Consider the following 26,401-nt stretch of genomic DNA (forward strand, 5'->3'; position numbering starts at 1 on the left):
GACAGCTCAGAGCCTGGAGCCTGCTTCAGATTCTGTAACTCCCTGTCTCTCTGAGCCTCCCCTGCTCATGCTGTCTCTCTCTGTCTCTCAGAAATTAAAAAAAAAAAAAAAATGTCATCAAACCCCAAGGACAGTAAAATATGACACCAAGGTACATTGAAATCAAAGCATTAAAGGGATGCCTGGGTGGCTCAGTCAGCTAAGTGTTCAACTTTGGCTCAAGTCATGATCTCATGGCTTGTGGGTTCATGCCTCACGTTGGACTCTGTGCTGACAACTCAGAGCCTGGAGCCTGCTTTGGATTCTTTCTCTCTCTCTCTCTCTCTCTCTCTCTCAAAAATAAACATTAAAAAAAAAAAGACATTAAAGTCAGTGAAAAGAGAAAATCTTAAAGGCAACCAGAGGAAAAAAAGACATCATACAAGAGAGGAATGAAGATAAGAATGACAAAAACTTTCTCATCAGAAGCTTAAGAAGAGTTGAGCAACATCTTTAAAATACTGAAAGAAAACAGCTGTCAAACCTAGAATTTTATACCCAGTGGAAATATGTTTCAAAAACAAAGGCAAAATACTTTTTCAGAAATCACCAGCAGACCCACACAAAGTACAAGAAATGTTTAAGGAAATCCTTCAACCAGAAGGAAAGATCTACACAAAATATTGAAGAATATCAGAAATGGTAATCATCATATAACTATAAAAGATTATTTTCCTTATAATATATATGTAACATAATGTTTACTTATACAACAATAATAATGTATTTGGAGGTTTGTAACGTGTTAGTAAATGTATTACAACAATAACATAAAGACAGAAAAGGAATGGAAGTGTGTTACGAATTCTTATACTATAAATAGGTTTCCTAGGCTATCTGAAAGTTTGCTTTGTGCCTCTTTGCTTTTATGGAAGACCTACATTAGTACCTGTTTTTGCTAACCAAAAGAAATTCAAAGACAATTTTCAGTTCTACAGAATGGTAATTGCTTCTTCACTTTTTAGAAGTGAAGTTTATAAAAGGTTTCATAGGAACACTCTAGTTTCTTGATAGTGGGAGACACCTGTACATGTAGTACTATATCAATTAAAGTTAGTAGTATATCACTTGAAGGTATAAAGTTAGTAGTATATCACTTGAAGATATATGCCTTGAATGCTAATGCAATCAATAAAGTAACAAGACAATGAGTTAATAGCTAATAAGCCAAGAAAGGCAGTAAAAATCATAAAGCAATACTTATTCCAAAGTAAGGCAGTAAAAAAAAAAAAGTAAATAAAGGACAATGGAACAAGTAGTCACCAACTAACAGATTTAAACCTATACTATATTAGATACAAATGGCTAGAAACCCTCAGTTACAAGGAACAGATTGACAAATTGGATGAAAAAGTAGGAACCAGCTACATGCAATTTTCCAGAAATAACACCTTAAATATAAAAACACACAGGGGTTCCTGGATGACTCAGTTAGTTGAACATTCAACTCTGATTTCGGATAAAGTCATGATCCCAGCATTGTGGGATTGAACCCTGGGTCTGGCTCCATGCTGGGTGTGGAACCTGCTTAAGATTCTCTCTCTCCCTCTCCCCCACTCCTGCACACGCTCTCTCAAATAAAAGACATTAAAAAATAATATAAAAACACACATAGATTAAAAGTGAAAGGATGAAAATAGATATACTATGCTAACCATCATAAAAATAAAGCTGGAATGTCTCTATTAATATCAGAAAAAGTAAGTTTCAGAAAAAAATATTATCAGTGATGGTTATTTCATAATAAAGAATCAGTTCATCAGAAAAACATGTTTACTGACCTAAAAGCAGATATGCAAATACAAAGAAAATATTGATAGACTTACAAGGTGAAATTGACAAATCTACAATTAAAGTGAAAGATGTCCATACGTCTTTCTTGATAATTGGTAGAATAAATAGATTAAAAAATATGACTATGGAAGATTTGAACAATATCAACCAACTTAATTGAAAATTTTAGAACATTCTGCCAAAGAACAGCAGAATGTACATTATTTTCAAATGTAAATGAACATTTACATAGATAGGCCCTTTGGGGGCCATAAAATAGGTTTCAATAAATGTAAGAGGATTTAAGTCATTCAAAGTATGTTCTCTAACTTCAATGTAATTAAACTAGAAATTAATACTAAGAAGACCTCTGAAAAATCCCTTAATATGAGGAAAATAATGCTCTCATCTAAATAACCAAAAAGACAAAGAAAATATAAGTTAGAAGATGTTTTTAAATAAATGGAAATGAAAACAGCATATCCCAGTTTCTGGTATGAATCTAAATTAAAGCAATACTTAATGGAAAAATTTATATCACATTAATATCAACATACGTTTCACCCACTATCTAAAAGTAAAGCATTCATATAAAACCTTTCCTAAGCCAAAATGGTGTAAAGCAAAGAAGCAATTACCATTCGTTTATATGGGAAAAAATGTTGAGCATTTAAGACCCCAAAAATAACCTCCCAGGCTTTTCTGATACCTTAGGACACATCTTGCTAAAGGATGCACAGAATAAATTGAGATACAGCACAGATGCTCACAAACAGTTCAAAGTGATGGTGGCCTGATGCTGAAATACTGAGTGCAGTTCCCAGGGAAGGATCTTCTTGGTGCCATTCTGGCTTTTCGGGATGTGCACTGCTTTTATAACAGCTTGCTGTAAAACAAATACTGGATGCTGTTTTCACTTTTTGCCTTTTTTGTAAAAGCAACAACCTTCAGTTTTATTTTAATTAGCAAAAAACACGTACTAATGTAGGTATTTCATAACAGTTAAGGGATGTAATGCAAACTTTTGAAAAGCTGGGGCTACCTGTATTAGAAAAGAAGAAAAGTGACAGCCAGATCATTAACTTCACCTTCCCCTTTAGGAAACTAAGAGGAGGGATTAAGTTCTAGCAGAAGAAAGAAAATGATAGGGACACCTGGCTAGCTCAGTTGGTGGAGCATACAGCTCTTGATCTCAGGGTTGTGAGTTCAAGCCCCATGTCGGAGATGGAGATTACTTAAAAAATAAAATATTTAAAAAAGAAAAAAGAAAGTGATAAAGATCAAAGCAGAAATCTGTAAAATAGTAACAATAACAACAACAGAATAGAAAATCAATGAAATCATAAGCTGGTTCATTGAGATGATCAATGAAATTAATGAACCTTAACAAGACTGATCAGGGGAAGAAATAGAAGAGAATACAGCCTATCAATATCAGGAATTAGGAGACAACACAATAAAGTCAATAGATATTAGAAGTGTTGTAAGGAAATAATGTGAACAACTTTATGCTAATTAAGATAAAATGGACAAGTTCTTTGAAAGACACATTCTACCAAAACTTGCTTAAGAAGCAAAACAACAAAAAAGAAGTGATAGATAATCTGAATAGCCAAAAGTATGAAGAAATTGATTTTCTGGCTGAAACATTTCCCACAAAGGAAACTTCACTGGTAAATTCTCATAAACATTTAATTAAATAATCCTAAACAAACTCTTCTGGAATATTGAAGAGGAAGAAATAGTTCCCAACTCATAATATGAGATCAGAATTACTTGTTACCAAACCAAGACATTATAATATATTAAAACCCACCAATATATTAAAAAGTCAATACATTTTGAATAAGTTGGATTTATCCCAGGAATCTAGGACTAGAGTAATATTTTAAAGTCAAGCAATGTAATTCATCATATTAACAAAACAAAAAACGAAAAACATCATTATATCAATAGATACAGAAAAATTATTTGAAAAATCCATGATCCATTCCTGATTTTTCAAAAAGAAAACAGCACAGTACTAGTAGAAGATAGAACCTTGTCAGTCTAATGAAAGTCATCTAGGAAATACTTAGTGCTAAATGCTTTCCCTAAATGACCATGGACAAGATAAGGATCTCCACTGGAGTTTCTAGCTTTTACAGTCAAGCAAGGAGAGGGAAAGTTATTTGTATAGACAGGAAGAAACAAAGCTCTCTGTATTTGGAAATTACATTGTCATCTATGTAGAAAAACCAATAGACAGTACAAAGAAGCCACTAAGACTAATAAGTAATTGTACTAAGGGTAATAAGATATAAAATCAGTATAAAAATATAACTTCCATAAAACTTATATAAAACTTGTATAAAACATATAAAAACTTGTATATGACTTATATAAAAATATAAGTTGAAGCTTTATATCCATCAGTTAATACTAAAAAAAAGTTAAATTTTTAAGATATTGCAACTTAAAATAGCATAAAAATATGAAATGTATAGGGTTAAATCTGAAAAGATATGGGAAAGACCCATTCACTTAAAACTGTAAGACATTGCTGAGCGGAATTAAAGACTATGTAAATAAATGGAAAGATATACCATGTTGATAGATGAGTGGTGCAATATTAAGATTCAGATTCTCTCCAAATTGAATTTAATTTAAATTAAAATACTTTAATGTAATCCCACTCAAATCTAATTTTTGTAGAAATTGACAAACTAATTTCTACAATTCATATGAAAAATAAAGCACCTAAAATATAAAATACCCTAACCAACTTTGAAAATGAAGAACAAAGCTGGAAGGTTTACACTACCCAATTTTAAGGCTTTATAAAGCTAACATAATTAAAACAATGAAGTGTTAATGCAAAGATAAACAAATATTTCTATGTAACAAAATTGAATCCAGAAATAGACTTAACACATATATAAATAGTTGATTTTCAAAACAGGTGTAAAGTCCATTCAGGATGAAAACAATAGTCTTTTTAAGTGTAATGGAACAATTGGCTGTCAGTATTTAAAGAGAAGAATTTTGGTCTGTACATCTTAACCAATACAAAAATTAATTCAAAATGGGTAATAGACCTAAATGTAAAATATAAACTACAGACCTTCTTAAAGAAAATAGTAGAAAGACATTAAGACCTTGGTTTCCATGAAATTTCTTAAATTCTTAATTATGCCACCAAAAGTAAAATCCATGAAAAAAATTGATTAGTTTAGACTTCATCAAAATTTTAAGTCTGCAAAAGACACTATTTAAGAAAATAAAAAGACAAAACAGACTGGCAGAATATATTTGAAAAGCATGTATCAAGTATTTGTATCTGGAATATACAAAAACTTTCAAATTTTTAAAAAGCTAAGTTTGAAAAATGAGCAAAAGATCTGTACAGACACTTATAAAGAAGATACGTGAGTGGCAATCCCACAAAAAGATGTTCAGCAATATTAATCATTAGAGAGATACCACTATACACTTGTTAAATGGCTAAAATTTAAAACACTGACTGATTCAAATGTTGACAAAAATATGGAGGAATCAAACACTGCTAGTGGGAGTGATATAATAGTACAATTACTTTGGAAAATAGTTTGTTATTTTCTTAATGAGCATGTACCTACCATATTTTCCATCCATTCCACTTCTAGGTATTTGCATGAGAAAAAGGAAAGTATATGTCCATACTAAGACTTGTACATAAATCTTAATAACAGTTTTATCTGTAATAGCCAATAACTAGAAATAACTCAAATGTCCATTATAGGTGAATTAATTATATGGTATATCCATTCAGTAGACTACCACTCAGCAAAAAAAGTGAGTTAACTATTTATATATGAGACAATACAGATGAATATCAAAATAATTGTGCTGAGTGAAAGAAACGAGGCCAAAAAAAAAATACATACTGTATAATTCCTTGTATAAAATTCCTGTAAACAAATTTTAGTGACAGAAAGTAGATTAGTGGTTGTCAGGGAATAAGCTTACAGAGATGAAGGAGTTGGGGGACTACAGTGAAGCACAAGGAAACTTTGTGGCACAATGGGTATGTTCCCTATTGTGATATTAGTGGTGAAATGTGTCAAAACAAAAATTTTATTCAACTTATTTATTAATGAAGGAACCAGTAAGATGTTTATATAGATTCAAAGGAGAATTTGAGGAAGGGAGATTTAAAGACTGGTTTTTCAAAGGAATATAGAAATGAATTTGCTAATAGCTAAAAAACCTAATTGATGTCTTATAAAACAGTAGCAGTTACCTTTTTTTACTAGACAAAATCCATTTGTATTGTTTATGAAGAATCTGTTTGCATTGCACTCAGATAAGAATCACTGTTACTCATTTTTTATAAGCTAACCTCTACTTTTGCAAAATTGCAAAATATCCTAATCAATAGTAAATACATAGTTAAGCAAAGGTACACATCCCTAGAAGATCACACACTCCTTAGGGGCAGGTGAGTAAAAGATAACCAATAATTTCTTTTGACTGTTTTCCAAGTTTCAGACAAGTTTTCATCACATAAGTAGTACAAGAAGGTAATTGTTAATGTAATGAAGGAAATACCTAAGGAAGGATAAATTCTATATTACGTCCATGATAATTGAATTCCTATAGGATTTTTCTCGTCTTACATCATTAAGCAATGAACCATGTACTGTCTTGTGATTTTCTTTTTATTGTTACTTTGAAGCTTTTAAATCATCTATGTAATATTTTGCACATTTATCTTTCCTCTGCAGTTTGATTGCAGGTTTTTCAGAGGAGAGAGTATTCGGCTGCTTTGTATTTCCTGTTTTAGCTAGCATGGGCCTTGCACACAGTAGGAATACAATAAATAGTAGTTGATTTAATGTGATACATTCATAGAACTAAGCTATATGTTTAAAAACTGGGTTATCTTCTTGCATCTGGCCACAGTTAGTCATCAAGTTGCTAAAATTTTTATGTTTAATTTTTTATGCCTATACATCCATTAGTAATGGTACATTCTTTATCTTTTTATTTTGTTCTATTAGTGGTGATTTACTCCGAATAGAAGGAAAAAAACTACATTCAATTTTAGATGAAGTTGTTTTCAAGCTTTTATCAACTCCTAGCTCAGTCATAAGAAGTACTGCTACAAAGCTCCTACTGCTGATGACTAAAACCCATCAAGAAATTTTGATTTTACTGAGACTGAGTGCCTGCTACAAAGGTAGTGCATATATTCTTTCTTTAATTGAGATTCTCAAAAAGAAATTTTTATTGATGGAAAACAATTTCTTTATTTTTAAAGATTCCAGTTGTTATCATGCAGTATAATATTAATTTCATGTGTACAATTTAGTGGTTAAATAGTGATGGGGATTAAGAAGTACCCTTCTGATAACCACTTAGTATGGTGTGGAAGTGTTGAATCACTAAAATTCTTATACTTTAAAAAACTCAATAAGTGAAATGTGTAGATAAAACCCTATTACAACAGATACCAATTCAGGAAAAGTACTTTATGTATTCCAGTTATCTTCGTGTCTCAACGGATGGTTTGTGGTACTTTGTGGATGAGGTTACAATGAATACTTCTCTGACAAAAAGTGTTGTATATTAAATATACTATGTTGTATAGTAAAATAATGACCAAAAAGACTGGTGACCTTTATAAGATTAATTTTACTGGAGAAAATAGAGCTGTGCTTGAGAGATTGACAGCCCGTTTGATCTTTACATCATTAAACAATTACTCTCAGGTCTTACACTGCTTTTTCTCAAAGCAAACAAAAAATCTTCCTCACATCCAAAATTATATATGAATAAAAGTCAGAAATTTTGAGGAGGAAAGGCTCAGTATAATGCCATTCCTATATAATAGCTTTCATTTAATTGAGAATTTACTATGACAGTCATAGTTCTGCATACCTTATTCTGCATTAAAATATTTAATCTTCATAACAACCCCATGAAATACCCTCATGTTATAGCAATATGAAAACAGAGACATGAAAAAATTAAGTAATTTACCGAGGATCCCACAGATAGTGGGGGTTTTTTGTTTTGTTTTTGTTTTTGTTTTTAAACTGACAAGCAAAGTTGTTAGGTTTGTTTTATTTCTTTGTTATCCAGGGCCATGAATTTATTACACTATCTTATTCAGCATGGTCAGGAAATGGGTTTCTAGTTACGAGTATACTCACTAATACAGGGCCATATTATATGGAAATGTTTAAAGATTACAACATTAAATTATGCATTTAATACCCAAACTATTACAGTGGCCTTCTAATCATGCTTGATGATTTGGAAGGCACTATTTAGTAACTAATCTTGCATCAGTCATTAGTGTGAACATTGTAATTATTTTGTTATAGGAATAAAGAGGGAAAGAAAGTGCCACTAATAGTACTCTCTAGTTGATATTCTGCCAGATATTCATTTTTAAATTTAATAATTAATTTTTGTCTGTAAGAAATGTGAATGTCCAAAGAATTCATTATAAAGGAATTTTGCCTTAACAATTCATCTTCCTTTTTTTTCTTAGTAGTAGAACTTACTTAGTTTTAAGATATTTTACAATGATTAAACAAAGAGGGAGGCAAACCATAAGAGACTCTTAAATACAGAGAACAAACTGAGGGTAGATGGGGCTGGGGAAAATGGGTAATGGGCATTAAAAAGGGCATTTGTTGAGATGAGCATTGAGTGAGCATGTAAGTGATGAATCGTTGGATTCTACTCATGAAGCCAGGACTATACTGTATGTTAACTAACTTGAGAATAAATAAAAAATTTTTTTAAATTAGAAAAAAAATATTTTACAATTATTGCTACTGCTGAGAACTTGAGTTTTGAGGAGAAGTATAAAGGCATGGTCAGATCCATATGGGCTTCCCCAATTATACATTCCAAGGACAAGTTACTTTATTTATAGTGAATACCATAATACATCATTTCAACATGCTTAGAAATAGTACTTTATACCTTATACTACTACTGTGTTTTATTTTGGGATGAAAATGCAGTATTTATAACACTTCTGCTATAAGAATTACTCAGTACCCTATTGATTTGCCCCAAATTACATACAATACTGTATAGTTTCATTTAATAATAGGTTTCTTTAAGAATGACTAATAACCTGTTTAAATGTTTCCACAGTGTAGTCATTTAACTCAGTATACTATTTATTTTTAAAAGTGTTTCAGTTTAAGGTATTTATGTTCAAACAGGAAGAAAATTCTGTATCTCTACCTTTTGATTTACCACTTACCTCTTTTTAAGTAAAGATATTGAGGGGACAGCCTTTGCATCAGATATTACAAGTGAGCACATATAATTACCTAGAACACAGAAATATCCTAAAGACCTCAATCTAGAAGTCTTTGAGAAAAGGAGAAAAAATCATGTAATTAATTTTGCTGTTGTATTCATTTCTTTCTAAACTAGACTTTTTAACCTCAAATTAATCCTGATAGATAACAAATCATGTTTTATTTTTAAATGTACCTTTGTTATTCTGTTTCAGGACTCCGACGTCTACTAAATAAGCAAGAGCCTGGGACAGAGTTTAGTCAAGAACTTGGACAGCTCATTGCCCTTTTAACCCCTAAAGTCTATCAGGAAGTAGAAGAACAGGTAATAAGTTATAAGAAAAAATAATTTGCATATTTGCTAACATTTCAGTAAACATTTTAGTTTCAAAATACTGGAGAGTGGTAGCTTCTTGAATTTTTTATTTGCTGTCTTTCTCCCTTTCTTTACTTACCTCCTCAAATATTCTGAGCAGCCAGAGTTTGATGAGGCAAGGGGTTTCTATGGACCCCATTTTTTATCTTAGAGCCTTTTTTTAAGCCTGTTCAACGAGTTCTTCATACCCTTCAATGCTTGAATAAGTGAGGCCAGGCATAAGAAGTCAAGCAGAGGGTAAAGTATTAAAAATTGGCAGAACTATGAAATTCTTATACAAGGAGTAGAAGTGAGATTAATTAAGGAGAATTCAGAGCTAATCAAACTATATCTTGAATAGATTCTAGATAGTACCTGAGAATCTAATGTACCTCCTTTGGAAGATCAAGTTTAATATTCTTAGACCTCACCTGTCTTGACCCGATGAAATTGCCTCCTCCCCAGTTTATTAGAGGTAGAGATTAATACTTGCCCAGGCCTGATATTTTAAAAGGTAAACTTTTAAATAAAATTTTCCTAGAGGTGTCTGTAAATTAATTCTGGCCTTTAATTTCAGAAACTACATCAAGCAGCTTGCTTGATTCAAGCTTATTGGAAGGGTTTCCAAACTAGAAAGAGATTAAAGAAGCTTCCATCTGCTGTGATTACTTTGCAGAGGAGTTTCAGGTAAAAAGGTTTGGTGAGGAATGATGATCTTAGAGGATAGATATATCTTATTACAGTATAGCTGAGTGAAAACCTGAGGTGTTTTTTCCCTCAATTTTTCTAATCTGGTTCTTTTACTCTTTTTCTAAATTAAAGGATAGTTCACATACAATATTATGTCAGTTATTCAAAGTGATTCAACATTTATATACATTGTAAAATGATCATCATGATAAGTCTAGGTATCAATTGTCATCACACAAATGTATTATAATATTATTGATTATATTCCCTATGCTGTACTTTACATCCTTGTGACTTGTTTATTTAATAACTGGAAGTTTATACCTCTTTTCATCTATTTTGTCCATCCCCCTGCCTGCCTCCCCCTTTGGCAACCACCAGTTCATATCTGTTTTTATAGATCTGTTTGTTTTATTTACTTTGTTTTATTTTTTAGATGCTATATATATATATAGAATCATATGGCATTTTATTTTCTCTGACTTAATTTCACTTAGCGTAATTCCCTCTAGGACCATCTATGTTACCACAAATGGTAAGATTTCATTCTTTTTATGGCTGAGTAACATTCCAATGTATTTATTTTATAAACCACATCTTCTTTATCCATCTATTCATGGACATTGGGTTGCTTCCATATCTTGGCTATTGTAAATAATGCTTGAGTGAAGATGGGGTGCATATATCTTTTTGAATTTGTATTTTCATTTTCTTTGGATAAATACACATAAATGGATTTTCTGGGTTGTAAGATACTTCTATTTTAAAATTTTTAGGAACTTCCATACTGTTTTCTATAGTGGCTACACCAATTTACATCCTGATCCCCATGCACTAGGTTTCCTTTTTCTCTCACATCCTTGCCAATACTTGTTATTTCTTGTCTTTTTATACTAGCCACTCTGACAAGTGTAAGATAATATCTCATTGTGGTTTTGATTTGCATTTCCCTGATGATTAGTGATGTTGAGCATTTTTTCATGTGTCTGTTGGCCATCTGTATGTGTTCCTCGGAAAAATGTGTATTCAAGATCTCTACCCATTTTTTAACTGAATTTTTGGGAGGTGATATTTGGTATTGAGTTGCATGAGTTCTTTATGTATTATGGATATTAACCCCTTATCAGATATATCATTTGCAGATAATCTTCCCCATTCACAGGTTGCCTTTTGTTTTGTTGATGTTATATCACCGTATAAAAGCTTTTTAGTTTGACATAATCATAATCGTTTATTTTTACTTTTTTTTTCTGAGGAGACAGATCCAGAAAAAAAATATTGCTGAGACTGATGTCCAAGAGTTTATTGCCAGTGTTTTGTTTTATGAGTTTTATGGTTTCAGGTCTTAGATTTAGGTCTTTAATCCATTTAGAGTTTATTTTTCTATAAGAAAGTGGTCCAGTTTCATTCATTTGCATGTAGTTGTCCAATTTTCCCAGCACCATTTGTTGAAGAGACTATCATTGTATATTCTTGCCTTCTTTGTCATAGATAATTAACCATAGGAGTGTGGGTTTATTTCTGGGCTCTCTATTCTGTTTCATTGGTCTACATGTTTTGGTGCCAGCACCATTCTGTTTTGATTACTAGGGCTTTGTAGTATAGTTTGAAACCTGGGAATGTGATACCTCCAGCTTTGTTGTTCTTTTTCAAGATTGCTTTGGCTATCCAGGATCTTTTGTGTTCCATACAAGTTTTAGGATTCATTTATACTAGTGAAAAATGCCAGTGTAGATAGAGACTACATTGAATCTGTAGATTACTTTGAGTAATGACATTTTAATAATATTAATTCTTCTAATTCTTGAGCATAGTATATCTTTCCACTTAATTTATGCCATCATCCGTTTCTTTCATCAGTGTCTTACAGTTTTCACAATACATGTCTTTTGCGTCCTTGGTTAAATTTATTACTAGGTATTTTATTCTTTTGGTTCAATTGTAAATGGGATTGTTTTCTTAATTTCTTTTTCTGCTACTTCATTATTAGTATATGGAAATACAACAGATTTCTGTCAATTAATTTTGTAACCTACAAATTTAATGAATTCATTTATTCTAATAGTTTTTTTGGTTAGGATTTTCTATATATAGTATTATATAATTTGGAAACAGTGACAGTTTCTTCTTACTTCCCAATTTGAATGCCTTGTATCTCTTTTTCTTTTTCTTTTTCTTTTAATGTTTTATTTATTTCTAGGAGAGAGAGAGAGAGACAGAGTAAGCAGGGGAGGGTCAGAGAGAGAGGGAGTCACAGACTCTGAGACAGGCTCCAGTCTCTGAGCTGGCAGTCAGCACAGAGCCCGACGCAGGGCTCAAACCCACGAACCGCGAGATCATGACCTAAGCGAAAGTCAGACGCTTAACCAACTAAGCCACCCAGGTGCCCCTTGTATTTCTTTTTCTTGTTGATTGCTGTGAATAGGACTTCTAGAACTATGATGAATAAAAGTGGCAAGGATGGAATCCATGTCTTGTTCCTGATCTTAGAGGAAAAGCTCTGTTTTTCACCATTGAACATGATGTTAGCTATGCTTTTGTCATATATGTCCTGTATTATTTTGTATCTTTCCTTTAAACATACTTTATTGAGAGTTTTTACCATAAATGACTATTGGATTTTGTCAGACGCTTTCTCTGCATCTCTTGAGACCATCATATGATTTTTTCCTTTGTTAATGTGGCATATTATGTGGATTGATTTGTGAATATTGAACCATCCTTGCATCCCTGGAATAAAACTCACTTGATCGTGATGTATGATCCTTTTAATGCATTCTTGAACTCCACTTGCTAAAATTTTATTGAGGAATTTGCATCTATCTGTGTTTATCAGGGTTATTGGCATATAATAATTTTCTTTTCTTTTCTTTTCTTTCTTTCTTTCTTTCTTTCTTTCTTTCTTTCTTTCTTTCTTTCTTTCTTTTTTTCAGTGTCTTTAGTTTTCTTATCAAGGTAATGCTGGCCTTGTAGAATGAATTTAGAAGTGTTCCTTCCTCTTAAATATTTTGTAGTAGTTTGAAAAGAGTAGATACTCTTTAAACGTTTGGTAGAATTCACCTGGGAAACCACTGATTCTGGACTTCTATTTGTTGGGAGTTTTGTTGATTCCTGATTCAATATCATTATTAGTAATTGGTCAGTTAAGATTTTGTTTCTTCCTGATTCACTCTTTTAAGATTATATATTTCATTTTTTGTAGGTTCTAAGTTGTCTAATTTGTTGGCATGCAATTTTTCATAGTAGTTTCTTATAATCCTTTGTATTTCTGTGGTGTTAGTTGTAACCTCTCTTTCATCTCTGATTTTATTTATTTGGGCCCTCTCTTTTTTTCTTGATGAATTTGGCCAAGGGTTTATTTTGTTTATATTTTCAAAGAACCAGTTCTTAGTTTCATTGACCTCTTTTTTTTTTTTTTACACTATTTAATTATTTATGCTCTGGTCTTCATAATTTTTTTCCTCTATTAACTGTGGGCTTTTTTTGTGTTCTAGTTCCTTTAGGTTTAAGATTAGATTGTTATCGTTTTTTTTCTGTGTGTGTGTATGTGTGTGTGTGTGTGTGTGTGTCTGTGTGTGTTGGTTTTTCTTTTCTTTTTTTTGAAGTAGGCCTATGTTGCTATAAACTTTCCTCTTGAAACTGCTTTTTCTAAATCCTATAGATTTTGGAATGCTGTGTTTCCATTTTTATTTGTCTCAGTGTAATATTTTATTTCCGCTTTTATTTTTTTGTTGACCTATTGTTTATTTAATAGTGTATTGTTTAGACTCTGTGTGTTTGTTTGTTCCAGTTTGGTTTTTTTTCCTTATAATTGAAATCTGGTTTTATACCATTGTGGTTAGAAAAGATACTTGATATCACTTCAGTCTTTTCTTTACAAATAGTTTATTGTCAAATTGGTTTCCATATAACACCCAGTGCTCATCCCCACAAGTGCCCTCCTCCATGCCCATCTCTCCCCTTCCCCCCCATCCATCAGTCCTTAGTTTGTTCTCAGAATTCAAGAGTCTCTCATGGTTTGCCTCTCTCCCTTTCCCCCACCATTTTCCCCTTTCTTCTCCCCCATGGTCCTCAGTTAAGTTCCTCCTAATCCTCCTATACGTGCAAACATATGGTATTTGTCCTTCTCTGCCTGACTTATTTCGCTCAGCATAACACCCTCAAGGTCCATCCATGTTGCTACACATGGCCAGATTTCATTGTTTCTCATTGCCATGTAGTATTCCATCATATAGATAAACCACATCTTCTTGATCCATTCATCTTTTGGTGGACACTTAGGCTCTTTCCATGTTTTAGCTATTGTGAAGAGTGCTGCTGTGAACATTGGGGTACATGTGCTCCTATGCATCAGCATTTCTGTATCCCTTAGGTAAATTCCTAGCAGATATCACTTCAGTCTTAAATTTGTTGGGACTTGTTTTGTGGTTTAACATGTGATCTCTCCTCAAGAATGTTCCATGTGCACTTGAAAAGAATGTGTAGTTTGCTGGTTTGGGATGGAATGTTCTGTATATATGTTAAATACATCTGGTCTAATGTTTTGTTTAAGGCCACTTTTTCCTTATTGATTTTCTGTCTCAATCTATTCAGTGACGTAAGTGAGTTATTAAAGTCCCTGCTATTATGTATTACTGTCAGTTTCTCCCTTTACATTTGTTAATACTTGCTTTAAATATTTAGGTTCTTCTACATTAGGTGCATATATATATATGTGTGTATGTGTGTATATATATGTATATTTTAGGTGTAAATATATATATTTACAGCTGTTATATTCTCTTGTATTGATTCCTTTATCATTATGTAATGCCCATGTTTGTCTCATGGTCTTTGTTATAAAGTCTATTTTGTCTGATAGATGTATTGCTGCTTCAGCCTTCTTTTCACTTCATTGGCATGGATTATCTTTTTCCACCCCTTTATTTTCAGCCTAAATGTGTCTTTAGGTCTGAAGTGAGTCTCGTAGGTAGCATGTAGATGGGTCTTGTTTTTTATCCATTCATTCACTCTATGTCTTATGGTTGGACATCTAGTCCATTTACATTTAAAGTAATTTTAACAGGTATGTACGTACTGCCATTTTGTTCATTGTTTCCTGGTTATTTGTGTAGTTCTTTTTTTTCTTCTCTTCTATTTTTTGTGATTTGATGACTTTTAGTGTTATGCTTGGCTGTCTTTTTATTTTTTGTGTAGCTATTATAGATTTGGGGTATGTGGTTACCATGAGTTTCATATATAATGCTCTAATTATGTCAGTCTATATTAAGTTAATGGTCACTTAAGTTTGAACACATTCTAAAACACTCCCCCACCACCATGTTTTTGTTTTTGACATCATATTTTACTCATTACTTTGTGTGTCCCTTAACTAATTGTTGTAGATACAGTTGACTTTACTAACCTTCATACTAGCTTTATAAGTGATTCATCCACTGTCTTTACTATATGTTTACTTTTACTAGTGAGAATTTTTTCTTTCATAAATTCATTCCAGTTTAAAGAAGTTTCTTTAATATTTCTTGTAAGCCTGATTTTCATGGTAATGAATTTCTTTAACTTTTGTTTGTCTGGGGGACTCTTATCTCTCCTACTTTGAATGATAATCTTGCTGGGTACTCTTAGTTGTACGTTTTTCCTTTCAGAACTTTGAAAATATCATGCAATTCCCTTCTGGTCTGCAAAGTTGCTGCTAAACTAATCAGCCATAAGGCTGATTACATAACTAGTTGCTTATCTCTTGCTGATTTTAAGATTCTCTCTTTAATATTTGACATTTTAATTATTGCATATCTTGGTATTGACTTCTTTGGGTTAATCTTATTGGGAGTATCTGCACTTTTTGAATATGGATGCATGTTGCCTTCCCCAGATTAGGAAGTTTTCAGCTACTATTTCTTGAAATAAGTTTTCTACCCCTTTCTCTTACTCTTCTCCTTCCAAGACACCTAACATGCAAATGTTAGCACATTTGATGTTGTCCCAGACATCCTTTAAACTAGCCTAACTTTTTCAAGTTCTACAGTCTTTTTGCTGTTCAGGTTGGGTGATTTCTACTACACTGTCTGCCAGGTCATTGTTTGGTTTTTCTGCATTATCTAATCTGCTGTTGATTTCTTTCTAACTTATTTTTCATTTCATTTATTTTATTCTTTAGCTCTGATTGGTTCTTTTTTTATATTTTCTATGCCTTTGTTGAAGTTTTCCCTGTGTTCAGCCATTCTTCTCCCAAATTTGATGAGCATCTTTGTAACAGTTACTTTGAACTCTTATGTAGTTCTTCTGAAGTTTTGTCTTGTTTTTTTTAAATGTTTTTTTTTTCTTATTTTTAATTTATTTTTGAGAGGCAGAGAGTAAGCAAGCAGGGGAGGGTCAGAGAAAGGGAGATACAGAATCTGAAGCAGGCTCTAGGCTCTGAGCTAGCTGTCAGCACAGAGCCCGACACGGGGCTCAAACCCAAGGACCATGAGATCATTACCTGAGCTGAAGTCGGATGCTTAACTGACTGAGCCACCTAGGTGCCCCTTGTCTTGTTTTTTCATTTGGACCATATTCCCCTGTCTCCTCATTTTGCCTGACTTCCTGTGTTTGTTTCTATGAGTTAGCTAGAACAATTGTTGGTCTTCAAAGAGTAGGCTTATGTAGAAGACATCCTAGGGGGGCCAGAAGCATAGTCTTCTCCAGGTCACTAGACCTAGGTGCAACAGGGGTGTCTCCTTTGTGGGCTTCATGCACTTTCCTTCTGATTGGGCTGCAACTTTTGTGGGCACACTGGTGGGTAGGACTGTCTACAGCTCCCCTACCAGACAATTTGGGTGGGCTTCAGTTCAGGCCACTGCTTCCCACTGAATGCAGTGAGGCAGAACATGCTTTAAGGAGATGCTAGTCCCAGCCACCTGCCACCTGCCGGTTGGTGTGGTGAGTCCACAGGGCTATGCTGGGGAGAGGCATGTGGTACTAACAGAGTAGATGGAGAGTATCAGAAATGGAACCCACCAGTACTTCCATTCCCGGAGAAAGCTCCAACAGATACCTGGTCCTCTTTTAGCACACACCCTAAAATCAGCAAATTTCCTTTACACATGGCCGAGGCACTTTTCAAACTGCTGCCTCTTTGCTGGGTCTCAGAGTGAGTAAGTTTGTACATGGATTTTTAAGAATAGAGTGTTCATTTCCTATAGCCTCTTTGCTGTCCCAGAAGTAAGCTCCACTGATTTTCAAAGCCAGATATTTATGGGCCCTTGTCTAGGTGCACATCCCCAGGGCAAGGTAGCCTGATGTCAGGTTTGAAACCCTTGTTCCACAGGGAATACCTCTATGCCTGTGGTATCTCTCCCACTGTGGGTGACTGCACCTGATCTCATCTCTGTCCCTCCTACTTTTCTTCATGTGCTTTGTCTTTATATCTTTAGCTGTGGAATAGCTAATCTTTAGGTTGTTCTTAGAGAGAGTTGCTCTGTATTTATTTGTAGCCTTATTTTCTGGAGAAGGAGATGAGCTCAGGATACTCCTGCTCTACCAACTTCCTCCTTCAGCTGTTTCTTTTACTATTGCTTTCATTCTTCTGAAAACGCATTTCTGAATACCAGCATTCCAGTAACTAGATGTACTTTCAAAGCAAAGGACATAATGTAAGACAAAAATCTGATGGAACAAATACACAATTCTATTCACTTGATAAGACTTTTTTTGTGGGCAAGCCTACAGAGACAGGCAGTGATAGTCAATTATTTTATTTAACCTTTAAAATAAAAAGGTGCCTTAATTGTTCATATGTAATTATGGCAAAAACACAATGTATGAGTTCATAACAGTTTTAGTATGTTCACCTGAGTTTTATCAGTAAATATGCATGGATAGATATGGTCATTTAGATATGACACAGTGTGTCATTAATCTCTGTTTCAAGTGGGCCAAAAATGAAATACTGACAGCATATTATTTATGACTGACCCATCTAGATTCTTAGAGCCTATCGAAAGAATAACACATAGAATAACACACACACACATATATACACACAAGTACATGACTTAGCTCCTAGTCATTTGTGATGAAATAGAGCTATCTCTGAAGTTATTTTTCATGCAGCTTTAGACTTAAAGCTAAATTTTCATTCACTAAAGTGAAACTTGCAAATTCCAGAAGTCTGTTTTCTAAGAGGAGTAAAACTAGTCTTTTAATAACTGCAGCTGCATTTCTCAGTTGCAATTTTTTTAAATAGTAATAGTGAACTAAAATTTAGATTTAAGTCATTGATGAAATTTTCCTTCAGAGAATAGTTAAAGATAGATTATTACTATTGGGCATGAGTTTTGTTATTTTTTTAACATGAAATTTTAAACGTGTTTCAATTGCCTGATATATGCCAGTGGCCAAGCTAGGTATTGGAAGAGGTATTAAACAGATCTGATTTTGTATCCCACCTCAGCAACTTATGGGCTAAAAGACTGTGGACAAGTTGCCTAACTTCTTTCATCCTCAAGTTTCATGTCTATATAATGAGGATAATTGTGTACCTCCCAAGATTAAAATAATATAAAACTTTGTTTGTTTTTAGCGTATTACCTGGAACTTAGAAAAAATGATAGTGGGGAAATACATATGGCTTATTTTTTGCCATTGAAGATTTACAAATCTAGTTAGACAAACAGATATGTTAAATAAATAGTACTTGTGAGAGGCAGTTGTAATTCATTCCAGCATTGCTCATGGTTAACTATGTATCCTACAATGTATCTCTGTAAAAACATTTTTGAAAGGATTTTTTGGTCAAATAAATATGGGTAATGATGAATATTTTGAGTCACAATTTATATTATTCTCTTCAAGAATCTGAGATATTCTTGGTATAGCCTTGCCTTCTTGTGGTGAACTCAAGAGTATTTATTACTTATGGATTCTACTTGCTATCATTCTTCCCTCTTACATGTAAAGGTACATGCTTCATAGCATGGACTCAGACCTTTTAATGTTCAGTCTCACAATTGTTGTCAAATATGCCAATCTACTTTTTCTTGTAATATAAAAATCTGTATTTAAAAGTATCCCAGGATTATAGATTTTGTCCACTTAGAAGTATATCTGTGGATGCTAATTAATGTTCCACTATTTTAAAGTAGAAGTTGCATTGCTTTATATAACAAAACCAGTGTATTCATAAATATCTCCATTAAAAGAAATTAGCAGCTATGAAGCCAAAATTATTTACATCTCACATTATAAACAGTTTGGGTTTTTCTTCCAGTGTTTTGAGTTTGAAGTCTTAGGACAGACTGAAGTATGGTTTTAACCTTTGGGTTTTATTTAACTTTTAACTTCAAGTTTGCTTAGGCTTCCGTACCTTTCCTCTTCTAGTTGAAATAGTTTATGCAAATTTTTCTTGCTTCCTTTATGACTGGGCAAAGGTTATTTCTGTCTCTTTGTGGTCAGGTCATTATCTCAGAGTAATTTTTCTCTCCCATGTTTTTTTGGGGGGAAGAAGGAACTGCTCACCACTCATAATTATGGACCCATATTAATCAGAGCTTTTTCAATTCCAGCAAGAGGCACTCTTGTATAGTCATGCCTTTATTGCTGTGCTTTCTTAGGGGTTTCTTTTCCTTTTTTATTTTTTATGTTGTGTTGGATGCCTTTTGAACTGTCTTTTTTTTTTAAACTGAAGTGTGGTTACATTAATTTCAGGTATACAGCGTAGTGATACAATCACTACACTTAGACTGTGCTCACCACAAGTATAGCTACTGTCTGTTACCATACAGGCTATTACAGTACCATTAACTGTATTCCCTATGCTGCCTGTACCTTTCATCCCTATTACTTACTTATTCCATAACTAAAAGCCTGTACTTCCCACTCCCCTTCACCTATTTTGCCCATCCTCTCACCACTTGGGGGTTTCTTTTTTATTGAATCATATTTTATGGTCAGAAATTTTATTTAATGTTAAGTGCTCTTTTCCTCAGCGAGGTTTTCTGAAGCAGCTAAAAGCTGTGCCAGTTACCTTTGGGGAACCTCACAACCTACCTACTTTTATCATAGTGCTGATATTTTGGTGTCTTAATCATACTGGTTTCGCTTTACAGGGGGAATAGTTTTTTTCCTCCTCCTATCTTAGGTTCATTCCCTGGGGCCCTAGAAATGAGACTGACAAAAAAGGAAAACAAAACAAATTAACAAGAAAAAAACAGTTTATTAATAGGTGCAGTGCACATGCAGAAGAAACCTCACATGATGAGCAGCTCCAGTGAATGGTTAAAACTTGGGACTTGGGTAGCATCTTAACAAAGAATAATAAATTCATATAGAAGTGACAGGTAAAAACAAAACAAAAGGGTTTTAGGCTTCCAACATCAGGAAATTATGGAAAGGTAAATATATTTGGAAAACTGATAGAATATGTGGGTTATTTGTCTAGGTCCATCTTGGCACCAACTTTCCATCTTCTTTGTGGCCATAAAACTTCTTTGGGAGGGGCAGTTTATGGCAGTCTTCATTTCTGAGAGATTTCTGAGAGGAAATATATCTGATCAATCATTTCCCTTTTAGAAGTGCAGTACCAATGCCAGATGGTCAACTGCCTACTCTTTCTTATAAAGAAACCAGTTAAATGAATACTCAAAAAATTTTTTTTAATTTTTTAATATTTATTTATTTTTGAAAGAGAGAGACAGAGCACTAGTTGGGAAGGAGCAGAGAGAGAGAGAGGAAGACACAGAATCTGAAACAGGCTCCAGGCTCTGAGTTGTCAGCACCAAGCCTGATGTGGGGCTCAAACCCATGTACCATGAGATCATGACCTGAGCCGAAGTCGGACGCTTAACCGACTGGGCCACCTTGGCCAAGATGGACCTAGAGCCACCTAGGGGCCCCTCAAATTCTTTAGTGATTAAAGGGACTCTTAACTAGAACTACAGAGTAATGAACTACTACTAACTAGAATGTTCTTAAGTGGGAGGAACACATTCAAATTCAAAATCACACTAATTCCTAATAAATGCTTTCAAACATAAAATTAAAGCATGTGAATCCAGAAACACACATATTTCTAATTTATTGTCATTTCAAACACTGAACTTCACATTTCTACTATATTTCTATTTGTGTTTTACTTCTACTGCACTCACCGTAGTCTTTTCATTTTTGCCGTATTTTATAACCTGTGTGCTTAAGCTTTTACCTAGACCCAGTTTTCTGACAGATAAAGTGTCCTAGCAATTCAGTTTTAATAATTACTAAGTTTCTCATACTAATAGTAAATTTAAAATAATGATAATGCAGTGTTAGACATGACAATCTATAAACAATTCGATAATTTAAAGGAGATTTTGTTTAGGACCTATTGTTCTCTTTTATCCTCCTTAAGTAGGTGAAGAGTAAGATGTCTTTACCTATATGCTGCATACAACCCACAGTTTTGCAGGGAGAGTTCTATAAGAGAGGCAAGTTTCCATCAACATTGTTTGAGAATGTAAAGGCCCCTCACTTCATTTCCAAATCTTAGGAAGAGGAACAGACATTTAAACTATTTAGCTAGCCCTGCATCCTCTCTAGAACCCCTTCTCCTTTTGGCACATAGGAATTTGAGGTCTTCTCTACCTTTCTTAGTAGGGTAAGAAAGACATTTTGAAACAAACCTTCGACTCTAAACAAAGTGTAAAGCCAGAAAAAAAAAAAAACTTAAATTGTAATTGGTAGCAGTTAGGGAATGCTAAGAAAATAAGCAAAAACCACACACACCAAAAATTTTATCAGAATAATTTTGTGAGTTTCCCTTTTCTGTTTTAAAATATTTTTTAGATTGCTTTATGCTTGGTTTTCCTTTTCCAAAAGAAACTGAATTAAAAATCATTATAACTCTATAACTATACCATTTTGAAGTCTGCCTGTCTACAAAGCTAGAGCCAAGGTACCTCATTTCTGGGAAAATAATCTAAAAGTGAATGTTCTTGACTGAGACACAAGCAAAGTAAGTCTATAGAGATAAAATAAATAATGTATTTTTCTCTCCTTAATCCTTTTTGTTTTCCTTTTCAATGGGTATCTGGAAGCATTTTGAGTATATTTATTATAGACTTAGTACTTGTGATCTCCTTACATAGTGATATAGGAAGCAAACTGGGTAGAAATGGCTAAGGAAGAATTTGGCGAATAAAAGCAGATAATATACAAATGGTAATTAAGTATTTGTGGCCACATGAAAATTTCATAGTTGGCTCTAATAATAAAGGTTCTTAGCCAATAATTGAGAAATAGGTAAACATGAAGAAAATAAAAATCATTCATAATCATTCCATGCAGTTAAAATCACTATTGAAATTTTATTTTTTTATGTATGTAATATAAATTTTTAACACAATTTGGAAAGTTTTCTATATCCTGATTTTATTTTTACTTGACATTAGACTTGGTTATTTTCCCTAGTTACTAAATATTTTTTGAATTTTTTATTTTTTGATTGTTCATAGAATCCTGTCCAGTGAATGAACCAGTAATTTATTTATCTGGTTCCCTATTGTTCTCAACTCGTTACAGTTGTAACGAGTCTGTATATATATAATTACTAGTGAGGTTAAACATTTTTTCATCTACTTCTTGAATGGATGTATCATTTATGAAAAATTGTGTATAAGGTACTTATTGTTTCTGTCACAGATCTAAACGAAACAGGATGTTACTAAAGCTACATAGGCAGAAGGAAGAAGAGGATCGCAGATTACAGTTGCTCCTTCAAAGACAGAGAGCCATGAGACTATCCCGAGAATTACGGCTGAGTATGCTCGAAATAGTTCATCCAGGTGGGTGGCAATGTCAATTTTATAAGTGTAAAAATATTTAAAGCATCTTTTAATGAACCAGATTTCCTGATGCCTGATGATTTTTTTTTCTTTTAATTTGGACCATTTCCCTGTTTCTCACTTTTCCAGGTAAACCTTATTAAATCTGGAGTCAAAAAAAAAGTTACTGTTTTTTCTGACTAAGGCCTACTTTTTGATGAGCAATCTCAACTAGTTTTCTTATCTTTCAGATAAAGTAGTGAAACATAAATATATATGCTTAAAGATAGCCTTCAGAGACATAAAGAAAGAATCTCCTTGACCTTAAGTAAATAGTTGGAATACTGCTACATTCTGGCATCAGAACTTTACTCATACACCAGTATAAACTTTGTGACATATTACCACCTTTGATACACTAAACTGAGATTAATATTATAGTCTGGGAATTGGAATGGTTTTAAGATTTTGGTTTGTTCTTCCCTTTCTCTCCTACCACTCACTCCCAGTGTTCTTTGCTAGCCTCTTATTTCTTGTTTTACCCCTTAAATATAAATGTTTCCTCGTGTTCCATCTTTACCCCTCACTCTTATGTTGCTCTTCTTGCAGTATCCTTTCCATAAATATAGCTTCAGCTACCAACTGAGTGCACATTCAAATCTTGTTTGCATCTTCACCCTCCCAAGCTCTAAACCCAGCACTTCCTAATAAAACTTTTTACAAAATGAAATGTTCTTTATCTGCACTTTTGAATATGGTTCCCACTGACTACACATGGCCGTTGAGTACTTGAAACATAGTGCATGCAAGCACATGAATCTTAATTTCACTTTATTTAAAGTAGCTGTTTTTGGTTAGTGTCTACTATATTGGACTGCACAGCTCTGTAGCCAGCTCCTTATTAGATAGCTTTACTTAGATATCCACAGGCATCCCAAAACTAGTCATCATCTCCCCAGTTCCCCACCAATTTCCTCTCCCTGTATTCCCCTTCTCAGATAATGTCATCAACAGTCTACTCAATTTCCCATCCTAGACTTCTTTCTCTCTCTCACATACAAAAACTCTAAGAAAAAAAAGTCATCTGTAGACTTAAGAGAAATTTGGAAGTACACAGAATAGTTAATACATACATACATTTTGCCTTTTCCCTCTCATGGTATGGATTGAATTCCTAACCATGTACTTGTGATTCTTTTTCTGAATATTCTTGCTAGTAGATTATTAACCCTTTTCTCATCACTTTGCCACAAAAAAAGTTGTATGAATCTTTTCTCTAAAGAAGCAGCATAATCTGAGAAAATTTTTGGAGTTTTTTCCCCCTACTATCTTATAACCATTGTAAAATAATAAAATTGGGGAAATTAAGGAATAATATTTAAAGAAACAAATAAAAAGACTGTAAGATTGTTGTTGTTATCATTGTCCTGATTCCAGAACTTGAGAAAGCATAGCAATTGAGTATGTTGTAATAGTGTGTGTCATCTTTTTAGGTCAGGTGGAAAAATATAATCGGGAAATAGAAGAGAAATCAGCATTGATTATCCAGAAACATTGGAGAGGGTACAGGGAAAGGAAAAATTTTCGCCAACAGAGGCCATCTCTCACGGAGTATAAAGCAGCTGTCATACTTCAGAGAGCAGTGAGTCTAATGTAGTAAAAAGATTACTGGATTAGGAGGCAAAAACATGGTTTCAAACTTGACCTTGTATATACCTGCTATAGTCTAGTCACAGAGCTTTTCTGAGTCTTCGTTTCCTTCTCTATAAAATAAGAACCTCTTTTTCACTGGACAAACTGATTTAGACACCCAGTCCTTAGTATTTGCATGGAACCTTGTACATCATTTATCATACTGCAGTGTTATTTGTTCATTTTTTTTTTCTTCCTTGGGCAGTGACTTCATCAGGGGTAAGGAACTAAGTCTTACTTATTGTTGTCAGCCCTCAGCATGTGCTTCACATATGAATTGATGTTTACCCTACCTTTTTCACTTAATTGTTATGTGAGTAATGAACTGATTTATGGGAAGGTATTTTATAAATTGTAAAGCCTGTACAAGTTCAGTACATCAAATTTTATTTTTTAATGTACAGATAATATGTTAAGAAATAATTGGATCACTGTAATTCTTGAATTATAGAATGGTGTTCTTAAGTGATAATTTTCCTGAGATTTATCTGGAACATAGTAATATTCTTTTGCCTTGGAAAACTATAGGACACAGGCTGTTTATTTCATTTAATGACCAATTTTCCTAATATCTGTTATGCACTTGTACCTGTTAGGATTTCAGGTCTATAGCAGTTAACTTTTTGATACTTTACTGTTGAATTTTAGGTTAATTTCATTTTTTCACAGTGATAAATTTTGAATAGTCTCTTTGTTAATTCTTCATGATTAACTTCTTACAAAGATAATTAAAAACCACTCTTTTAAAAAACAGGAAAGAGTAAATACTAGAGACATAGGTAGAGATTTGACTGTTGTCTCCTTCTTCCTCAGGCTTTTCAGGTAATGTCAGGTTCTATCTGCAACAAACAGTCCTGTACCATACCAAATCACACTCACACCTGCTTTTTACCCTTTGCTACATAAGGCCATCTAAGAACCTATGAATATCAGTATTGGAGAGACTTCTTTTAGAGGAGGAACCCTTGGGTTCTTTCTAGTACTTTTTATATCATGGGTGCCTCCTTTTTAAAGTCTTTTCTGTCAGAGAATTAAGTAGGACCTTATGAAATTGAATTACTACTTTGACTATTTAGATAAGCCCAATTATTTTTTTTTTATGTTCTATTTATTTCCGAGAGAGACAGGGAGAGAAAGACAGCATGAGCAGGGCAGGCTCAGAGAGGGAGATACAGAATCTGAAACAGGCTCCAGGCTCTGAGCTGGCAGTCAGCACAGAGCCTGACACAGGGCTCGAACTCATGAACCATGAGATCATGACCTGAGCCGAAGTCAGACACTTAACCGACTGAGCCACCCAGGCGTCCCTAGGTAAGCCCAATTATTTATCAAAGGATCCTCTACTCTAAAATAAGATACCCCAATTTGTCCACCATCCCTTAGAGAAAGAAGCACAGAGGTCATTAGAGAAGGATATCTGACAGCTATGAAGGCAACGTCAGTTTGGCTTTCACATTTTTCTTTGGCATAAAAGGAAAACATCTGCCTCATATCTCCCCCACCCAAAAGAAGGATTACAGGTCTCCGTTATAAAACTAAAAGGAATGGGTCAAGGTCATGTTGTTAGTCTTTGCAACTCACTACTAGAGATAATGGTGAAGTCAAAGCAAAACTTAGCCAAAAATAGAAAAGGTAAGTAGAGGATTCCTTTCAGGGAAGGAAAAGAGAGAGAAGTTATGAAGTATAGAGAGGGAAATGAAAGTAGTAGAGAAAATTAGAATAAGGCAATCAGTGGTCAATAAACAATACATTTTACTACCTTTAGAAGCATCTTTTTTTAAGACATA

The 26,401-nt window shown here is 33.6% G+C and overlaps 1 protein-coding gene across 2 annotated transcripts in view; it reads left to right on the top strand.

The window, feature by feature from the left end:
* Positions 1–26,401, top strand: part of IQCB1 (IQ motif containing B1) — a 63,361-nt gene that overhangs the window by 18,136 nt on the left and 18,824 nt on the right. For both annotated transcript variants that reach the window (XM_039248879.1, XM_039248881.1), the window contains exons 8-12: positions 6,834–7,012; positions 9,317–9,426; positions 10,034–10,143; positions 22,801–22,943; positions 24,416–24,564. In XM_039248879.1, coding sequence (XP_039104810.1) covers positions 6,834–7,012; positions 9,317–9,426; positions 10,034–10,143; positions 22,801–22,943; positions 24,416–24,564 — 691 coding nt within the window. The remainder of the gene's footprint in view (positions 1–6,833; positions 7,013–9,316; positions 9,427–10,033; positions 10,144–22,800; positions 22,944–24,415; positions 24,565–26,401) is intronic.

Source organism: Hyaena hyaena, unplaced genomic scaffold (assembly GCF_003009895.1).
Source record: "Hyaena hyaena isolate Hyena2069 unplaced genomic scaffold, ASM300989v1 scaffold_321, whole genome shotgun sequence".
Classification (NCBI taxonomy): Eukaryota; Metazoa; Chordata; class Mammalia; order Carnivora; family Hyaenidae; genus Hyaena; species Hyaena hyaena.